Source organism: Chelonoidis abingdonii, chromosome 15, assembly GCF_003597395.2.
Source record: "Chelonoidis abingdonii isolate Lonesome George chromosome 15, CheloAbing_2.0, whole genome shotgun sequence".
NCBI lineage: Eukaryota > Metazoa > Chordata > Testudines > Testudinidae > Chelonoidis > Chelonoidis abingdonii.
This window is the reverse complement of record NC_133783.1, coordinates 10,216,829-10,239,555: the sequence shown is the minus strand read 5'-3', so window position 1 is coordinate 10,239,555 and position 22,727 is coordinate 10,216,829. Positions and strand designations below refer to the sequence as shown.

The 22,727-nt window shown below is 39.2% G+C and overlaps 1 protein-coding gene across 2 annotated transcripts in view; it reads right to left on the bottom strand.

Moving 5' to 3' along the window:
- Positions 1–22,382, bottom strand: part of NRG3 (neuregulin 3) — an 898,610-nt gene extending 876,228 nt beyond the window's left edge. For both annotated transcript variants that reach the window (XM_075072572.1, XM_075072573.1), the window contains exon 1: positions 21,361–22,382. In XM_075072572.1, the coding sequence (XP_074928673.1) occupies positions 21,361–22,075 (715 nt within the window). In that variant the 5' untranslated portion in view covers positions 22,076–22,382. The remainder of the gene's footprint in view (positions 1–21,360) is intronic.
- Between the last annotated feature and the right edge of the window lie 345 nt (positions 22,383–22,727).

Below are 22,727 nucleotides of genomic sequence, written 5' to 3'. Positions count from 1 at the left end.
TCCCAGTTTTGTCTGGTGATCATTCCATCAACTACCTGTACTTAAAGGGACCATGCCATCAAACAGGTTTGGCTGGCTCCAGTCCCCAGCAGTACTTAAAGGGGACAGACCATTCTGCCACAAAGAGGATTACCTGGCGGGGGCTTGAGGATAATATTTCCCTTTAAGTGGCCATTTTCAACAGACACAGAATAAGCCAGGACTCTATGTACTTGTTTCCATTGACATTTATAACTGAGCCATAACAATGGAAGCAGCAGCATGGAGCACTAAAAAAAATGTTCACTATTGAATGGCTTGAATAGAATGCTCATTATTATTCCAGTTGAACAGCTTTCCAAATAAATTATAAGAACAAAATCATATTGCATATGTAAACGGAATGAGAAAATGAAGATTTTGTTAGATGATATCATTTACATATACTCTGAGTAGTATGTCACCTGGGAATTAAACCTAGATGCCCTTGTCATGAGTAAAATTAAATGACTCGCATACTTACCTAGCAAACTCTATAGATTCCTTCAATGAAACAGAATACAGAATAAAGAAATGTCTTCCATCTGATGTTAGCAAAGAAATTCAGTCTCTCGCTTGTCTGAAGGTTTCTTAATTATGAGAGGAAATATGTTGACCTACTGGATGACCATATAATGTTTGTTTCTATGCAACTGCAGTCTTAAGGTGTCAACAACTAGATATTAAAATTAAAGACCCCATACTGACAGGTGTGAGTGCTTCCTTGTGGTGATGATTAGCCTTCATTCCCATGGACTACAACTTACTAATGTACTGACTAAACATTTAGGGTGCACTGCATTTTACAGGAAGTGCTCAGCACCTCAAAAGGTTTGGGCTCCAAGACATAACAAAATTAGTGACATGCAAATATCAAAAATGTCTAAGATTCTTTGAAATCAAACAAGCCTCCCAAAGTTCAGATAATTAGCAAAATTGGACTGGAACTCTAGATGTGTGTTTTTAGGACTGTGCATCCCGGTTAGAACCAAGCAACCAGGCTCAAAAAAGTTAAAATAATTGTCAAATAGTTAATTGAACAGTTTAGAATCACAAAAAGATTTAGTTTTGCTCACATATGCCAACTGTGCAATGTGTACACCATGGGATTTTGTGTTTGTTAGTATGTCCTCATTTCCAGTGCTATAAATATTTCATTCGTGACTTGTGCCTAATGTTTTATGAGAAACACATCTGATCATGTTGTTTGGATAGGTTTGGAAAGGGGAATATTTCTGTTTACAATTACATTTCCGGCACTTGTAATACCAGTTACATAGCGGACAACATTTAAAAAAATAAATCACTTGGACAATCACTCCCAAAAAAATGGATATTTATCTGGATCTAGAAGAGGAACCACAAAAGACCCTGCAACTCCCCTATCTCCAAGCAGTTCCTCAATAGGATCCACCTACATGCAGCTGTCTGGGGGTAATGTTCTGCTCTGCTGTCCTTCTGGCATCTTCAGGAGCTTCTCTCCTCAAGGAATGGTGAGTTCTGGTGTGTAATCCATCTTTCTCTCCACCAGTGCCTCAAAGTAGCTCTCATGCTTCTCTCTCCTCCCAAACTAGTGGAGGATGGGGATGGTCTGTTTCCTTTGTCTCCCAGCTCACTGAAACCTCATTCCCCCCAAGCAGCACCAAGACACAGTGAAGCAGAAAGAGGGAGCAGCAGCCTCCAGCCTACAGAGATGGAAAGCCAGAACTTCAGCCTTTAAAAACTGCTGCTTCACAGTTCCTGGGACTGAGGCTTGAATGGGATTGTAAAAACTGGGATAGCTCCAGCCAAAAAATGGACTTCTGGCAGTTCTGCAGTTATAATTAAGATTATATTTAGTTATAATTAGGATTATATTTAAGTAATTATAATTAGTGTGTATTTTGAGGACCACAGTTCATAGCTAATAAAGATGGATCTTAACTTTTTACTTTCATTACTATACAAAATTAAGCCCAAACTTGTTTAAAATAGATATTTTTACCTATTTATAGAATACCAGATCTTAGTTTAAAGGGTTTTCCCACCCAATCATACACTACATCCATATGTTAATATTACAGATTTGTAAGTAGGAAATCCGCAGCATAACTAAGGATTCCTAGAATCAGTTTAAGGCCAGAAGGAACCACCAGATGATCTACTCTGACCTTCTGTTTATCATAGGCCACCAATACCATGCCGCATCTGCACACTAAACTAAACTCAACAGCTGAAATTAGACCAAAGCACTAGACCCCTGTGCAGATACAAATTTCTATCTGGGGATGCAGATATTAGCAAATAGAAATTAGTATCCACTGAACCACAGGGCTCTCCTGGGAATCACAGTAACAAAAGGAGCAGAACGTGGGTTTGTCACTCCCAGGAGCCAGCACCCCGCGATGGCAGCTCCTCCAGCGCAGCTGTACCACCCCCAGCCCTGTCTTCCAGCGGGGCTGTACAGATCACAAACAGGAGACGCAGCTGTGTAGAAGGGCTGGAGGCAGTACAGCCATGCTGGAGGAGCTGCCAGCATGGGGCGCTGGCTCCTGGGAGAGGCAGCCCCACGTTCTGCTCCTTTTGCCACTGCGGTTCCCAGGAGAATCCTGCAGTTCAGCAGATATCAATTTCTATCTGCGGATATCCACGTCCACAGGTATAAATTTGTATCTGTACAGGGCTCTACAAAGTATTACAGCCCACAGAAGACTAGAGTATTATGTGTCACTGGCAGACAATAGGAGGGACCAAGGTGCACCAGCACCTGAGGCCTCCCACAATGGCAAGGAAATGGTTAAGATATGCCCAGATAACCCCAGCAAGCGGCCTCCACTCACATGACTTGGACATCTTTGCAAACTTATGCAAATAAGGCAGTATTTCCACAATATATTACAAACAGATGAAGGACATCAGTAAATTGTCTACCAATTTACTGTCCACACTTATGATAAACCTGGCTTGTGATACAGTTTTCATATAGTGTTGGGAAGCAACAATGGGGTCTTTAGAGAAACTTGAGTTAATTTTTCTCTCTGAACAGTTTAATACATGATATAGGGGTAATCTTCTGGCATCACTTTTCATGCAAAACTCCCATTGACTTTGCAACAATGACCCTAAAGGTTCTGTGAACCTCTCACTGTGATAGATGATGCCACACATCAGCTTTGCTTTGTGAAATACAAGTCTTTTTACATCAAGAAAACACATCAAGGATTTGAACGGTCCTAAGTGGCCTCTGGAACTGCAAAGTTCAGAAAATGGAAAAACTGAAATATTCAAGATTTAGAGACCAAGACTGTACATGAAATGAGAGAGCTGCACCTTTCTATATATTGAGAAAACCCTAGCAAAATTGCTGGTGCTACTGTAATCAAAATAGTAAATAAGAGAACTAAAAAAAACTAAAAAAAAAATGGCAGAACATGGGTGGTTCTGTATCCTTGTGTACTTTCTTGATTCTTGCTTCCTGAGACTTGAACCAATGGAATTGGTGTTTTGAATTTATATTATCTACACAAGACCCATCATATGCCACGGTAAACTCCAACTTTTAATGGATAACTTGTACTCAAACTGTAATAATAGGGAAAAGGTAGAGTAAGTTGTAGCAGTATTGTGGATATTAGCTTTCATTAACAATGATGCACTAGTTAAAAATGCTAATCCCAGGCTAGAACTTCAGCATTCTGCATGCAGAACAATCTCTCTAGTTTCTTATACCATGATCATCACTGAGCACTTGGCAGAATATGGCCCACAGTGGAGTGTACTGGATATTTAAGCTCTTTAGCCTAACATACCTCATAATTTTGATAGATTGCTAAAAGCTAAATTTCCCCTTCATTGGATCCATTAAACTTCTAATGATATCAGTCAGAGCACTGAATGTATATAGGAGAAGAATTTACCCTAAATCTGACACCAAGGAATATAAATCAAGTAGACCACATTATACAGAATACATTCACAGCTACTCATATTATATATTCTATTAATGAAATGCTGAAAATATCTACATTAAAATTATTAAGAGTTTCATACAGCCACCGTTTATACTATGAAATGTATCACTATGTTCAGTCTTACATTTGCAAAGCTTATTAACTTTGCAAGTTCACTGGAATGTCTTGATTCGGCTTATCAATCCCCTTTCCACAGGGCTTTAGCCAATAGGAAGGTGTAGACTCTTCAGCCTACAAATTATGTAGTTTTTCTACTATAGATCTTTAGAGTATTTAGCAACAGACTGACAGGAACACAAAATAAACTTCAGTTCTATATGCCCATCATTCTTGATGATAATTTTGGACTAATATTTGAATAGTAGATCACAGACACTAGTCAGTACATATGAATTATTGATTTAAAATATTCAATCCATTATTTTTCCAAGTGATTAAATCAATGATTTTATTTCTTTACTGAATGTGTGAAAGATGCATAGGTTGGTCATCTTGTAAATAATAACACACTAAACAACTCATGTATGTTTTGTGTATGTCAGTGACCCAAAAGGCATGTAATGCCAGTCTATTATACTTTTATACAACTGATATGCTTTCAAAGGGGAAAATCACAGCAGAAGAGAATTGAAATATTGTTCTGTACTTGTAGCAAAAATTCCCTACCTCTGTAATTTTGCATTGATTTTTAGCCGTTTTGTTTTGAGGTGACAAGCTAACGATACAACTTTTAAAAATAAAGGATTTATAGCATTGCCTTGAGTCAGGCATAACACAAAAGCACTGGGAAAACTTTCCATATAGCTGTACGGGCCTATTCAGTACTACTACTATCCAGTCTTGCATCACGTTATGCTAGATTAAGTTCTGGAATATGTAATGACCTCACTGGGAACATGATCAGGGTGTAACAGGTTAAAAGCCAAATTTCCACTGACCTCATTAGGAGCTGATCAAGGCCTTGGGGAAGAGTATGGGCTTGATCGTGTGTTATTAAAGTCAACAGGAGTTTTGCCCTTGACTTCAACGAAAGCTAGATCAGACCCTAGATGGCCTTTCGTAGTCAATGATAAATTTTAATCTTGAGCTTCACGCCAGAAATAACAGATGTGAGAATGAGCTAATTGTCACTAATATGTATGAATATGCCAGCCTAGAGAGCCCTGGTTTTATGTGGGTGAGGAAATTAAGTGTGGACATGGAAGGTGGACACACAATGCTCAGACTCTACAAGAGGGGCAAACCACCATGTTTTTAAGTTAGTTTTAGGTTAGGTTTTCTTGGGTCTTTCTATACCTTTCTAGCTCTCTAGCAGCTCATAAGTTTTTCATCTTCCATTTGAGAACTGAGGAACCTGGACCAATCGGACTAATCTGGCATGCCAGAGACAAGGCTGGTTCTTCTTCTCTTACCACCAGGTTATCAAGTAAGAGTGTGAATATGTTATTCTAGGAAGTTTTATAGTAAGTGATACTACATGTACCTCTAAAACAGAACAATATATTTCCTTTTTAATTCTGAGTGATTACTTTTTCATTTGATTCCTACTCCATTTATGTCAATTGAAGTCTTAAAGACTATATTTTGTTCTCAGCATAAGTGTTCTTGTCATACATCCCGAGGGTCCTAGCAAGACTGTGTAGTCTGATTCTGGGATAACAGCCATATTATTTTCTGATCAGATCAACTGGCAAGCCTGTAACTTTTATTATATAAACAATATTAATAACCCCCTAAAAATCAGGCAACAAAACACAGACTTCTCCGGCACATTTGACATTTCTGATTTCAGATGAAATTAGGAAGTGGAGACATGAAATAAATAAAATACAGACATAAAAAAAAAAGCTGACGATAGTTATCAAACTCTTTTAAAACCTTAAACTTTAGCTAGGGATCACTTGAAGTTCCGAGTGAAGGATAGGTTTCATATATTTCTTACTGCCTCATATATTTCTTAGTGCCTACTCCCATGTACAATTTCTGGAACAAAATACAAAGTTTTCCCATCTTTGGAGGTTCACTCATCATTAAGGCCTACAATGAATCATTAATACTCGCAGTTTCAAAAGATATTTTGGTAACTATCTTTTTAATGCCTGTTGAACCATGGAATTATAGAGAACACACACGTGTACGGGGAAGTGCAGAGGGGATCAGCTTTATCACCTATTCCATCTTCCTGCCATATGGGATTCCTTTCTATTATTATTAGAATTCATAATGATATTTTCTTAGAGACCTGCAGTGGCATGGAATGCACATCTTTGAGGTTTTAAAAACAACACTTTGCGGCAAAGCCAGCATACCAGAGTTAAGCAAGTGTAATCCATATGCCTACTAGGGAGAGTTCTCGTTAAGGGATCTATTGGGGGGTGGAATCAGTTGTGTCTGGGTAATTGTTGCTAGGCAGATGCACAATTAGCTTTCCACACTCAAAAGATTCTGGAATTGGGTGTGGTAGTTTTGGATATGGTCAATGGGTCTCAGACTCCAGGCAAGCAAGCAGTGAGTATAGCTGCTTTGCAAAAGACAATGTGCCCTGTGTGGGCTGGGAAAAACTGAACCCAGGAGCAGAAAGCTGGCTGTTTTCCCTCACCCTGAAGAATTTTGCAGCAGAGTCTTTTCCCCTCAGAATCTACGTACTTAAATGTGTGGTTGGTTAATCAGTTAGCTTACTGGATAACAGTGATTTCAGAAGAAAAAGAATCTGCGTGGGTTCTAACAAGCAAGTGGGGGCAGGGGTGGGGAAAATGTTGCTTTTGACTCAGCAGACTATATAGATTCGGTGACCAAAGACTCAGACCCAAGTGAACTCAACCTAGCAGCTTTTGGAAACTCCAAGTTTCTTCTCACTGTGTTTCTGTGGGGACTGAGCTGTTTAGATTTGTTTTATTTATGTTTTATGTATAATATGTGCATTATAAAGTAGCCATGTTATGTTGTAAAATTAAGTTATAAATAACATCTTATAAAGAAACATAATAAAGTTTTGATAAGAATTAAGTTCATGCCTTTTTTTCTTTTCGACATGACTGTGGGGAGTTGAACCTGTGTCATCTTTGCTGAAAATCCTCGATAACTGAATTCTGGGTCTCTGGGTACTTTTCTGTGTTAGTTGGGTTGATTTAGGGAGTGGAGAAGGGCAACTCTAGCCCACCCAAAGGTCACACAAGCAGGGTTACCTCCTTTATTGGTGTGTACAAGCAAATTATGTAGTTATTGTAAACACCACTAAGCATATTAGTAAATGCATGTGGGGCCTGATGCAAAGCTCAAAGGAAAGACACTCACTGATCACCGTGGCTTTAGATCCAGCCCATAAGTTGTAGTATGGCTGCCCACATTACTGCCTCCTTGACAAACAAGACTACTCAAACAGATTTTTCCTTCGGACTTGTCTTTGCTTCCACAAAGACACATTATGTCATGGGAGAGCGCCCTCCCCTTGACATAATTACTCCACCTCAGTGAGAGGCAGAAGCTATGTCAGTGGGTGGGAGAGCCTTTCCCACTGACATAGAGCAGTGTTGATACCACTTTAAATCAATGTAAATTATGTCATTCGGGGGGGGGTCACACCCCTGAATGATGTAACTTACATCAACTTAAGCGGTAGTGTAGACAAGCCCTCAGTTAAAAGAAGTGTGACTAGATTAACATTGTAGCTCCAAAATATAAGGCAGCAATATTAATGGCAATAATTAGTACATCGCCCATGGCAATGGAATATAGAATAAAGATAAGAGAGATTTCAATGGGATTTGCATGCATGCAGCTTCTGGCATAATCAGGCCCGTCACTTGTAACCTGATCTAACTGCAGGAGAAATACAAGTATCAAAAGTATCACAGGAATTAGAGACGGTTGTCTCATTCATACCACTGCACTAAGGCAGATTTAATCCTGGTTTTCAAGTGATTTTTCTAGTCCAGTGTTAAATGACGCAAACAATGGGGGTTCCATCACTTCCCTTGGGATGCTATTTCCCAGTCTAACAGTTCTGGCCGTTAGAAAATTGTTCAAGAGAAGATACAATCAAGTATATAAATTTAACTATATAGTATATTAGATGTTTAGCCTCAAATACTTTATGGTTTAAAACTCAGACCCATAAACTCTATTTCCTTCATTTTTGTTTTCTCAAGATGAATATCAGGAATGAGAAATCAATTATTTTACTTTAAAAGAGTTGAAAAACATATGGCAATGGCTTATTGGGAGCCATTAAAGACTCTTCTGCAAATGCTTCATTTATTTGATGGTGATTAACAGTCTTTCACAACAGCATTGCAGCCTCAGGGACAATCAGTCCTCTGCCTGTGTACATGGAGAAATCACACTGAAGTTAGTGGAGCTGCACCCATTTACATTAGAGGATTTGGAGCCAAAGGTCAAAACATGATTAAAAGAATTTTTTAAGTTTGAGGGTTATATTGACCCAACAGAGTTCTATCAGTTCTATGCATGACCCATACAACTTCAATAGATTAGAGAATACTAATTTTTTTGGCTAATGTTACAGAAAGCTGAGAATATAAAAGAAACAGCAGTGAAACAGAAGCAAGCTGTGTTTTGTCATTACATAACTCCCTCTTTTTCTCAACTCTTCCTTCTATACAAACTCATTTTCCATTCTCACTACACTTAACCACAACACTCTTTCCTTATATTTACTGAAACTGCTTCATCTTCATCCCACTTACACCTCTGATTTTGTTTCTTTCTACTTACTTCACTCCCTGCTTATGCTCATCACGATCTTACTCTATGCGGAGCTGAGTTGAACTTGCGGAGTTCTTGGTCCTCCATTTACCAGACTGGACCAAGATACATTGTAGGAGGAACTGAATCAAATCCTGGCCTCTGTGAGGACTTCTGAGTAGGAGGCCATTATCTAATACTCTGCTAAATCACTCCGGGTCTGGTGTCTCTCTGCTCACCATATAGACTCTCGGTACACACTAGAATCTCTGGCTTCCTTACAGGAATCCTTTAACGCATCCTGCAACTCCCCTGGAAAGCAAGGTGTTGCTGCCCACTTCACAGGAGGTGCTCTGCATCTCACAAGATCACACACACAGGGTCTCTCTCACATGCCCCACTCCGTACTTCTCTCCACTTCTCCATAGCCACAATCCTGCAGAGACTTATCCACATGCTTAACTGCAAGGCTGTGTAAAGTTAAACATGTGCTTACATCTTTCCAGGAGCATGCTGTATTTGAGACAATTCCCCCAGTTCCTGTCTTCCCTCTTTCCTGTCCCCTCTCAAAGCCAGCTTCTACCAAGGATCCTGGCCCTCATTCTCTTTCCCATTATATTCTCCTAGCTCATCCTTTGGTGCATTGCTCTGTTGGGTATCTGATCTGTTTTACAATGTGAATTCTTTGGGGCAGGAAGTAATTTTCTGTATGTGTAAAGCACTGGATAAATTTAAATTGCTATATCAAGAAATTTCTAAATAATAATACAAATTCTACAGATCTCAGAATATACTATATCTAAATTATAATAAATTGCTTTTTTTAAAAAAACAGAAGAAAAAATGGCCAAGACTTTATAGACAGCAATAATAAACGTAAATAAAAACCAGAAAAAAAATTAAGGGTCCACTAGAATATTAAGCACTTGTTATTAAATAATTACATTTGAACAATTTAAGAAGCAATGTATTTTTTAATTAATTGGATATAATCTTTGATCATCTTCTTTATGGGATTGTCATTAAAAAAACAACAACAAATAAGCCCCCTAATAAATCCACAACTGCTTTTACACTGACAAAAGCCTCACAGCATGCAAATTAAATACTTAATTGGAATGATTTTTTTGGAGGGGGGGGGTAATCCAGTACACTTTATCCTCATCGTAAGGCTCTCTCCTATAATAATTTCTTTATTACAAGGCTTGTTGGACATTGACCCCTACCTACTGTCTTCATTTTGTACAAATACATCATTTTAAAAAGAAACAGAGCTCAGCAACCAAGAACGCTGCTAAAAATCAGGACAAATGTATTTTAAACTATCATCAGAAATGAATATCCCTCTGCTCATCCTTCCAAATTATACATTGTGAGCAAGCCAGAAATGAGTACAGAAGCCTTTACTCTACAATTCCTGGAATGGGGTTACTTTCACATTTATATATGCACTTCTCAGGAACTGAGGTGCAGTTGGCTACAAAACCCTAAATCTGTCAAGCTCACACAGTGTATGTAAACACTGAGTTTATCATGCTATGTGGCATATCCAATTACTAAAATTTCAGTCAGCACAGGCAATATTTCAGCAATTGATCAAAGAGTGCTTACATTCCATGACAAGTAGTTTAAGCAGCATACAGTCTATTAAAATGGGGATGACATGATGATCCTAATTTGAAAAAAAAAAATTGTGAAAGTAACGATCATTACGCCAGCATAATATTTCTCTGTAAATATACTGTAAACTGATCTTAAATCTCACTCTTCTATATCTGGCCTAAATCTAGCTCCACAAAGGACTTAAACCCTTTAGAATTCTGCAAGATGTTACTATAGCCTCATATTCACTAAAATAAACATTTTTTTAAATTGTGGTTCTTTATATTTATTTAGAACTAAATTATGCCATCTCTTATGAGGTGCTTTAAAAATGAGGGTACCAGGAGCCCTTCTTCTCCTTACTACCTACACAAACAAGAGGTAAAATTGGACACAGGAGAGCCAAGCAGAAGCTACATCTCCACAATGTCCTCCCCGAGCTGTGCTAAGGACATTCTGTATGCTGAAGTGAGTATTGACAGTTTCCCTAGCTACAAAAAAGGATGTAATGATACTTACTGCCATGGTAAAGCGCTTTCAGATCTACAGATAAGAAGCTCCAGATATTTATTATTATTATAATAGTAAGAGATGCTTCACAGCCTATCTGCTCACCTCCATTACCTGGGAGGCATCATTCCTTTTTTTTGGCATATTGATACAAGGCACGACACTGATTCAGGCAGTGTGCCTCCATTTCATCAATACAGAAGAGACAAAAGCGAGCCCTCAGATTGTAAACATATTTAACATCCTCTGTATTTTCTACGTATGTCACATGTTGTAAGTAATGACCCTCAACATGAGTCACTAGGAAGGTTTGAATACAGGTCTCCACAGCTCAGAAAACTACTGCTCAAGCTACAAAGTGTAACCTCTTTACCAGTCAGCAGTAGTAGTCTAATATTTGTGGCCAGTTGAGGCAGACAACACATACTGTGCAAAAATTAGGCCACCACCCCATTAGTGTTTAACAACAGAAAACATTGTGTCAGTTCAGCATCTCTCTGATTGTTTTTTTCCTACAAAATAATTATAAAGTTGGGTACCTTATAAAGTAAAGTTACACTATAAACTCAGAAGCATCACTTAAGTTTAATAACTTACCAAGCCAAGGAACACTGCTAATTCTACAAAGTTCTACTAGTTTTGAGCATGCATTTTCCTACCCTCTGTTTTTTTGACTGATTTATTTAGATTGATAATGTTATGAACAAACAGCTGGTCTTTTAAAATTTGCTAAACCCTTTATAAAACTTACACTGTAATAGCAATAAGCCATTCATAACAAAAACCTAGGGAAACAGCCACTCAGTGGAATAATTATAAAACCACCTCCAGCCTAAGTCAGTAGCCCTGAAATTTCATCAAGATAATCCACTCAGTTAAGTTTCCTGGCCTACTGAACTCTGCCATTGCAAAACCTTTATCTCAGATACTATTAAATGAAGAAAAATTACCGTAACATTTTAGTGCAGCTTATCTCCACAAGGCTGAAACAAAAATCCTGTTTCTCTACTGCAGAGTCATTCACAGATTTAAAGAGGGCATTAACTCTTCCACAGACACCCCCGCACCTCTAAAATCTGTAACAATACTTTGAGAAATCCATTGGAAGCTATTTATTTCGTAGCTATTACCTGAATAGTTCAAAAGCCAATTAAATGAATAATTTACTGCTCTTTTAGCTATAATTCTAAGCCCATTTATGTACTAACACATTGGATGGTTTCATTTTATTTATTTATTTATGGTTAACATTTTGAGTGTTATCTAGTCACTCAGACATAATAGAGATACTTGCGCTTTACAACAGTCAGCCATTTTCAGTACATTATAGGAAATAGCATTTCATCATTTATAATAAATTTCACATGGCTTTTCTTTATTGCATGTGTATATGAGAGAGTAAAATTTTAGTGTTGCACAATTCAAGATAATTTTGCAGCTTAGTAACAGTGTTGGATACAAACTATATGACAACTGATTTCATTAAGATCCTGATTATATTTAGAAACAGCAGTTCCAAGCTTCCTTGCCTGTTTTATAAATCAATTGCAAACCAAATAAGAAATAACCTCTGTCGTTCCACTAAAACAGACCAACGAAGACACTCTAGCAGAATATCTTATGTCAATGGCTTGCTTTACAAGTTCTGACATCAGTGAGAATGATCAGATCTGGAAAAGAAGCTCTTTGCTATTAATACTAATTTAATGGTTTGCTGTTACATAGTGCTACAGCCCCTCTATCTGGTAACAATCAGCAATCAAGTCTCAGCTCATAATGAACTAAAATCCTGAGGTTTACAACAATGATGTTGTGAAATAACAAATATGAATGTAGTTTAATGACATAGTTGTAACAATTACTTAAATCTGAAAATAAATTAAGGGAGCGGGTCACCTTTAAAGTTTCCAAAAGCATTACAAACATGAAATGTCTTTTGCAAGAGAGTCAGTATTAACACATTTCTGCCTCCAAACTCAGCAAAGAAAGATATACCCAAAAAAACAAAACAAAAAAATCCAATGCATGCAGTAGCATCCATAAACCTGGTATTTGACCACTGTAATACAGAACCAAGCTTGGATTTGAGGTTATCGGTTAAATCAATATGCAAAAAAATCCTGAGATGACTCTTGGTGGTCTAGAACAGGTGGTTCTCAACCAAGGATACACATACCTCTGGGAGTTCGCAGAGGTCTTCAAAGGAGGACATCAACTGATCTAGATCTTTGCCTAGTTTTACAACAGACTACATAAAACACACTAGCAAAGTCAATACAAACTAAAATTTCATACAATGACTTGTTTATACTGCTTTATATACTATATACTGAAATTTAAATACAATATTTATATTCCAATTGATTTATTTTAAAATTATATGGTAAAAATGAGGAAGTCAACAATTTTTCAGTACTAGTGTGCTGTGATCCTTCTGTGATAGACTCCTAAAAGCGGCACAGTAGTCTGGAAAGGTTGAGAGTCCCTGGACTAGAACTAACCAATCACATCACACAAACATGAAAGTTTACTATAAACTATTTGGGGAGAAGGGGTGAAAGAGGAAGAGTCTTTTTTTCAATATAGTACTGAATAAAATACAGATGACCTCACCAATGGAAACTGAATACTAATAACTACATTTAAGTATTGCTAACAACTGCCTAAAAACAGCCAAAAGTAAGAAAACCACATTTAAAATCAAGTCTGTTTATGCAAACATTTTTCTGTATGTATCTTTGAAATATATTGCACTGCTCACAGACTTAAAGTTAAACACATGTGTTTGCAGGATTGGGGGCTATATCAATCTCAAAGTTAAAGACTGCGAATTGAGGTCCTTCAACACATTTTTGCCAGATAAGCACAAAATTTTCAAAGATCATTGGCTGCATATATTTTTTCCAGATTGTGTTGCAAAGTTACAAAATGCTTCTATGAGAGATCTGTTCAAAAAAGCTTTTAAAATGTTAATTTATTTTTCTATAGACTAGGAACATTTTTTTTCCTACACATATCAAGTGCCAGCCTCGTGTGTTTTGTGGACCAATCATGTAGTACAAAATACAAACTGGAGGTGGGGTCACATTACACAGGGTAGACAGGCAGTTTAAACTCAGTAGAGCAAAAAATCCTTAAAACTCAGTGAAGCCAGAAGTAGAGGGGTGAGACTTCACCTCCATATATCTACCTATTTACCCATTTATTTAGGCCATCACTGCAGTGTCTAGGCTCCCAAACCTTGTCTAATCTCTGCTTTAAAGTTTCAATTTTATTTTCATGCAAAACTTTCAGTTACTTTGAAGCAAAATCACAAAATCAACACAAAACTTAAAGCACAATTATCAGGTATTTTAGTTGGTCTGAGTTTCAATTTGTAATGAAATCTGAAACCAGATAAATTGGGCTCAATTTGGGTTTTGACAGTTTGCACAAGCTCTACCTCACCTATGAATTAGCAATCAAAAATAAAAAAACAGAAAAGAGAATCAGGAGCAAAGAATCAATAGAAATAATAAAAATAGAACTTCAAATAGTCTTTGAATGATTGTATTTGCACCACGGTTCCCAAATATCTTACAGAAAGTATACATAATACACCTCTACCCCACTTAATGCAACCTGATATAACACAGGTTCACGTATAGTGTGGTAGCAGCGGGGCTCTGGCTGCTGCGGGGAGCCCCAGGCCCTTTAAATCCCACTGGAGCCCTGCCACCGCTACCCCAGGGCTGCAGCAGCAGGGCTTTCTGGAGAATTAAAGGGCCTAGGGCTTCCCGCAGCAGCTGGAGCCCTGCTGCTACTACCCCAATATAACAGATTTCAGCTATAACGTGGTAGAGATTTTTGGCTCCCCATGACCATGTTATAGTGGGGTAGAAGTGTACTAGATTTCTGAGGAGAGAAGACTTTCTTTTAAAAATGCTAAAGCTTTGGTCAAACATTTCCATGTTTGTTAAATTTTATATAAGTCTATTTGTATTTTTAAACACAATTTGACTTCATCTGTTATGGGGGCAGACATAAGTTAGCAACTGATGAAATCACAGGAAATAGGTAAGCACAGGGGTAGCTGAATCTCTCCATGCTTTTGCAGAAAAGCTGAGAACATATCTAAGTATGACATAAATAAAAGTATACCTCCCAGCCAGGCCCAACTTAGGCTGGAAAAACATGATACAACTAAACATTTGTCAAGCACCTTCTAGTGGGAATGATGAATAAAGACTGCTCCTTTCCATTTTCCCATCCCCTCTTTCTCCTGAGGATGTATTTTCACCAGGAGAAGGAGCTTGTTGCTAAACCACAAGTACAAAAACAATTGCCCTGCCACTTGTGCTTCCACTGCTGCATTTGTTACCTTGAGTTCTGTTTGCATGTTCATTCTCTCTCTAATTTTGTGGGCATGAACATACTCACTGCTTTGGCAGGCTTATCTGACAACACCCTCGAAAAGACCTCTTCTGAGGAAACACTCCACTCAATGGCTGGATGTTAGGAGTGAGTGGGTGGGGGTGGAGAAAGAGTGTGAGGCTTGAGTGAATAGAATTATGGGAAATGTAGTTCTAACCAAGGAGAGTCACCAGGGTTTTGTATGGAAGAATTCTAAAGAACGGCCTCCCTACTAAAGGCCAGGGTTTGACGTCTGTTACCTTTACATGACTGTTCAAAGGATCAGTTACCAGCATAATAAAAATTACATAGATTGCATTACATGAACTGTTTTGTTTGTTTTTCTGCTTCCCACCTACTCCCTAGATACCATTTCCTTTGTAATGAAATACTGATTTTTATACTGACCAACACATCTAAACATTAACTGTCAAACTGTGAAGGCGGGGCTTGATGTAAAATAATTTTGGCCCCCAATGGCAGCTGCAGCAAGGCCTACCACAGATGAGCTTAGGAAGCAGGAAAGCATAGCTGATTTTTATCAGCTATATTGCAAGGACAAGCAGCACAGCAAACAATTTCATACAATCAATGTTTTTACAACAGTTTTCTTGCTTCACATACACTGACCATGAGTTCAGAACAACCCTGAAGGCCCTTTGCTGATATGTAATGGGTATTTATATATTATATATATATATATATATACACACACACACACACACACATAGTGTGAGACATTTTTTTCAAACTATGGCAAAAGAAGAATTAGGAAAAAATGCCAGGAGATATACAGAGGGCAGGTACTTGTCCACATATACAGCCACTGTGGTCACTCAACAGGCCAATATTGTACAATTAGTGAAGTCTTTCATGTGAGCGATTCATAAGAGTCTCTAAATTGTTCTTAACAACTTCATGTAATTTCATTGACATGTTCTCTTTTTCTTTATTTTATTTCCAAATAAATGGTAAGAGAAACAAACACAAAACTGTATAAAAGTAACGTTAAATACCTCCTGAAAGCAACAAATACTAAAGAATTCAGAAGTAAAGCTGAATTCAAATCATAACAATCCCCATTTTTACAGGGTATTTCAGCAAGTCTCTGAACCATGGGTCACATGCTGTAAAGTCACATATGTGCTGCAACAGCTAGACACAATAAGGTGAGTAGAGACTGATTTTTTGGCCTTAATTTTGAATTTGTATTTTCTGTGGTTTGGCACAGACCATTATCATTCTTTAGAGTTATATTTTGTGATGTTAATATTTTTATAACAGTATATTGTTGTCAATATATATCATATATAGTCCTTGTATAGTTGCTAATGAGAAGACATGCTATATTAAAAAAAAATCACAGATTATATCACTCTAATAAATAGCCTTGTAGCCCCCCAAAAAATATGTCCTTCAATCTTAAAAGGCAGCATAATAATTTGAAACATTAAGGTCCCTTGCCTTGGATAATTAGAGTAACTGGCTGAAATATAGCGTACTAATCCTGAACCAAACAAATTAATCAATATTTAGTTTGACTTACGAATCTAAACAATTTCTACAAGACATAAGTCATCTGTTTTCCATTCGCATGTACTGCTCAATTGTTATTGCATTCTTCCTCTATCTTGATATTTCCAACAACCTTTGTTAAAGACTTGAGTAAAAAGAAGAATTGTATAGTATAGTAGGAAATGTATATATATAATTCACAAACATTTCAAACTACTCCACTTGGACACAATTGCATGCTCACTTACCATCCATTAATATAGTATATGGTTAAATCATTATAAGAAAGTTATTATAAAGTTATATTCTTATGGTATTCAATGGCAAAAACAAAAAGCTGTACATTGATGACTGTTTTATATTGGTTTTTAACACCAAATGCTCTATATAGCTTCTAATTTTAAGTGTATGTTTAAGTGTAAAACTATGATTTGAGTATAATTAAAATCAAAATTTAAAGATATTTTTAAAATATTAATATGTTGGTATTTGTATATTTTTATTTAAACCTTCCACTGCAGAATAATCAATATCAGACACAATGATAATGTGCTAGTGTATAACTACCAGAAATGAAAATTATCTATAAACAGAAAATGAAATTAACAAGTCTAATACCAGGGTCCAAGTTGATGGAAACACAAAAGAGCAAGAAGGCCTCAGAAATTGGTGAAAATCAACTTAAATTTTAATTACTGACATTTATTACTTGGTGGCTATGTAATTTTTAAATGCATGATTGTTATCATCACAGGATCTCTTTATGTATTGATTGTTTCAGCTGGGGGAAAACAAAAGTGAGTGTGTAAGTGTAAAAGGGGTAGAGGAAGCAACTGCCCTTCAGGCTCTAGTTTTCTTTGGTTCATCAGCCCTCAATGCATTGCAAATTGGTTAATAAAGTAAGATCCTGATCCCACAAACCCTTGTAAGCCTGCTTAACTTTACTACCATGAGTAGACCAATTGATTTTAGGGATTACCCACAGTAATAAAGTTGAGAGCACAAGTAAGTGTTTCAAGGATCAGGTCAAGTGTGGGTAGAAGATTTCTGAGCCATGGAAAGAGCTGATCACATTTCATGAGGGTCTGGCATCTCCTACACATAAGCAGGGAGAGGATTTCCACACGGAATTTCTTTGGTAAAAGCCCTCCCATGCCCTTAATGTGGAAAAAATACTTAATTCATTGTGAAATTAAACCAATGGTGATGGCACTAGTTCAGGTGCCAGGCTTGTTTTGTCAAACCATATTGTGCAAAATAAGTAGATAAAGGACATGCTTTGCATTACTGATTAAAGCAGAAAAAGTCTTATAATGGTACATTAAGACAAATGAAAATCAAAATATACTAGGGTTTCAGTCTGCACTGATTTGAAAAAAAAAGCTCTCAACTGGATTTCACAAAAGGTATTGATTAGGAGTTCTGTAACATCTCTCTTCTTGGCTATTATGCATTATACGAGCCACGGCTGCCTGACCTGAGCTTCTTGGTGTATGGATACAAGAGGAAGCAGCATGTCATTGCATAGCTGAATCCATGCATGAATAATTTCAAGTACAACATCTCAACATATACAAATATTTCTGAAGGACCCATCATATCAAGAAAAAAGCATATTGAAAAAAAATCAAGGCATGATACTTTAAACATGAAACCAATGTTTAATAAAAATGAAGCCTTATGGATCTTTCAGTTAGTATGCAAGTTCCTCTTATCCACAAGCTAGATGGTCATTCTAGATTAGTGACTGATTTTTATTTTGAACACCAAATTAAGTACTATTTTTTGTGAACTGATAAGCAACTAGTTTTTGCTTGGTCAGAACCTGGAGAAATTTCATCAAGAACTTTCAAAACAGCAAATAGATAACGTGTCCGTGAGCAAAATCGAACCAAGAATAATTTTCATCCTGCACATCCACAAAAACAGAGATACTTCCTGATATCTTTGCAGATAAACATCCTCCCCACCACCACCAAAGATCTTTTTTTAACACTTACACTAAATGGACATAAATCCAGTTTTCTGAACAAATACCTCCAGACTTGCCTTCTGTTTTCCAAAATCACATTCCAAGCCCAGTGTTATCACATCTTGAAATCGTTTAATAAAATGCAACACAACACAATCTGGATAAAGCTCTTTTTGTAAACTGTGAAATGCTAAATGATCTATGACCCCTGCCTACACATGTGCCTTTCCAAGGCAGAGGATCAAACAAGGATCTGCACTTGTCTTGAAAGCCGGGGCACCAGCCTTGTCATATCATATTTGTATTCACATGATACAACACAACCCATGACTTTCATTTTAATAGCAGCTGAGGCAATGGGCAGAGAAAGAACAGGCAACCTGGAAACTGAAGCTGAATTTTAAAAAGTTCTTTTTCTCACAAGACCTGTTAATCACAATCAAAGCAAGTGGAAGATGTGAATATTGGGTCATAGGGTCACACACTGTCAGCAGTTCATGAAAGAGAGATTACATTTCCTTCTCCTCAATTGATACTGCAACCTCAGAGAAAGATTATATGAAGCTGAGGGCTTAAAAATATCCACATGCCCTATAAATTCAAATCTTTTTTTATGTAATCTATTTAATCTTCTGTTAATGATAATCTCTGCTATCAATGCACTCAAACAGGGTCAATTTCTGATGGATTTGCACTTCTTCCATTTCATCTTATAAGAGAGTGGTATTTAATAAGGGGAAACACCCTGGTCTAAGGGAACAAATATTGCTTATAAATCTGTGTGAGTGCTCAGAACAGCTCAAGATTTTTTTGTTGTTATTGATTTTTTGGCTTGGTTTGGACTGGTCCTGCCAGCTGATCATGATTTATTAATATACCTTGTGTCCGCTTTAGTGCATGGGGAGACTGTGTGGAGGGAGGGAAATTACAGTGGATTTCTCTTTAAAGGCCCAAAAAGATGGGACTGAGAGCTGGAACTGGATTACAAGATGGCACAGTAACATTTAATATTGGCAGAATCCCTTCCAACAAGCACTGAGCCAAGGTGCAGCATCTCAAGCCCGCAAAAGTCAATGCAGTTTGAAAAGCTGTATAGCTTTGTTGCCTTATACAAGCTTTGAACACAGGTGCATGGGATGAAAATCAGGCACCCTTGGGAGAAAAGGAAAAGGAAAAAAATATATATTTCCGATATATCTCTATGCGCAGAAATGAGAGTGGCAGCCTGGAGCTCTTCCACAAAAGGTTTTCCTGATTGTAACCTCCAACTTCCTTTCGCCAGATGCACCTTTAAGGAAAGGTTCTCTCGCCTACCTTGATCAAAGGCTAGAGAAGCGAGTTATTGCCTTGTTTGCCATTCTGATTTAGTGACAGCTGTGTTCGGCCCCCCCTTTCAGATTTACCGTTGTTCTGCCTGGTTCGCCAATGCACGGCATCAGTTTGCAGCGCATATGGACTCTTTATCCCGGGGCTTATCAGCAAATAGATGTAATGGGGAAAAAAAGTTTAAATGACTAACGAACCAAATCCTCCAGCGGAACAACCACAGATTAGCATGCAAAAAGGGGAGCCACGGGCTACAAAAGCGATTCAGCTGATAACATTCAATTGAATTGACGTGCCTAGCAGAAGCCACTAACGGGGGACACACAGCGCCTCGTTTCCTAGACTGTAGCCAAAGAAAACACACAAGACTCTAATACAGTATAATTAATCGTTTTAGTAAACGGCCCTGCCCAGAAGTTCCGCTGGCAGAGATTGCTGTTCGTCCTAGATAACCTTCACAGGCAGTAAGGAGAGGTCCCGGATCCAAATTAATTTTTCAATTAAACCAGAATCCTTCGCTTTGCGATCTGGCAGGTGGGAAGAGTCAGCCATCAAACATCTTTCAGGGAAATTGAACACCCCACTTTCTAAGAGCTAGTCAATGATGGCAGTAATCTGCCAAGGTGGCGAACGGCAAATAGATGAGACTGGATCATATTTGAGCGTTTATGCATATTCCTAGAGTGGGCTCGTGTCCCTTTCGGAGAGCACTGGCTAAGGGTCTTTTCAACAGCCAGGCACCAAGGAAAGGGAGATTGCTTTGGATCAGATTTTATATTTCAAGATTTTTTTTTGTAACGACCGCCTGGAAGGCTAAAGGAAACTCACTCATTGTCACCCACACCTCCGCACACCCTATGTGAGGCGCACCAAACATCAGTCTACCAGTTCACTTCGTCTCAGCAGCCACAGAATTAGTATCAGCGCCTTTCTCCAGAGCCACCACCAAATTTTGGATTAACACTTATCCCTTCTGACCACTGATTTCTCAACAGCCCTTCCTTGGACCAAGTTGTGGGGAAAGAGGGACTGCTGCTTTCCTGTAAAATATAGTAAGATATCTCCATCTCAAATGACGGCTACTGTGTCAACATCCATCACACAAACAGGGAACTTGCCGGGGGGGAACGCGGTAAAGAGGGGAAGGGAGGAGGGAAAGAGAGGCAGAAACTTAATCTAAGAGCTTTCCAGAAGCTCTGCAGTGTCAGTATTTGCACGCTGACCCTTGTCTGTCTACGAGACTAGACATTAGCATCCAAACTAGGGACACCACCAGCTTGGCTCTTGAAGCCTCGCAAAGACTAAACCAGGTGTGGAGGTGCAGTGAAAAGGGGGGTTGCCCAAAGGCAAGGCAGTTCTCGCTTTACTTACGGAATTTGGGGCTAGTGCTAGTTTCTGGTGTGGTGGTGGTGGACTCCTGGAAGGGAGATAAGGTCCAGGATGGAGCAGAGTCGTGGACATAGATCTTATACGAGGAGGTAGCGTATGCCGCAGTGGGCCAGATGGGCATTGGCTGGGTACTGGGGGTCCCGGGTAGCGGACGGGAGGTCAGGATGGTGGTGCTGAAGGGGACCGTAGTGGAAAGACTGGTAGTGGGGGCAGCTGTATGACGCACAGTGGTAGATCTGGGGCTCGCCCGGATGGGGACCCGGGTCCCCGGGAAGCGGGTGGGTGCCCGAGTCATGGTGGTTAAGCGGGTGCTTATCCGGTTGGGTGTCCTTGACGTGGTGGTGGTGGTGGTCTCCATGCTCTTCGGCGGGGTGGTTGGCTTGGAGAGGAAGAAGGGGTCCTGCCCAATCCCTTTGGAATCCATCAGTTCGGTGGGGACATAATCCTTGACGGAGCCCACCACGATCCACTTGAGCAGCATGAGGCTGAGCCCCAAGCCGATGAAGCCGATGAAAAGAGGCACCACACACAGCCACGTCTGCTGCCGGTTCCAGACGATGCAGTCACTACATCGCAGCTCCCTGGGGGGGTCGGGAGCCCCATCCCTGTCCGGGCCCCCAGCCGCCGCCGCCGCCGCCCCCTCCTCAGCAGCAGCAGCAGCACCAGGTGGGGAGGCGCAGGCAGCCCCTTCACTCATCCTAGGGGCCTTTCACACCCCCGGAGGGAAAGACAAGACATCAGGGAGAAGCTGCTGCTGGGAAAAGCAGCATGCGGACGGGCAGGTGCGAGAAAGAGGGAAGGGAAAGCGATCGGTCTCCCAGTCTGTCTGTCAGTCAGTCAGTCAGTCAGGGGACATGTCTCCAGCCCCAGAAACCCCCCACGGCTCCTAATGCAACCTCCTCCGGCAGCTGCTGCATCAGCTAAATCACCAGGCTCGCTCCAGCCTTGAGCAGCAGCAGTCGGAGCATCCTGCTCGCTTTTATTTCCCACTTCCTTTCTTCTTCTTCTTCAGATCCCCCTTTGTTTTCAATAAGTCACAAGAATCAGCGTCCAGGTTTTTTTATGTCAAGCATCCGAATCCAGCAACGATGAGCCACATTCCTACACAGTGGCAGCTCTCCTCTTTCTGGGTCGGGTTAGGATCCCCTTCTTCTCCGCTTTGCTCCTTCTTATCCTCAGATCAGATACACCAGCATTCCTCGGCTGCTTCTTTGAGAGGCGACGGAGCAGCAAAATGCACCTGTTATTCAGCAGCCCTGCAGCCAACCCTTGGACAGCACTTTAGGAGAGAGACCAATCCGAAGGCAGAGCGGAGGGAAAGGAGACAGCTTCCTCGCTCGCTCTTTCTC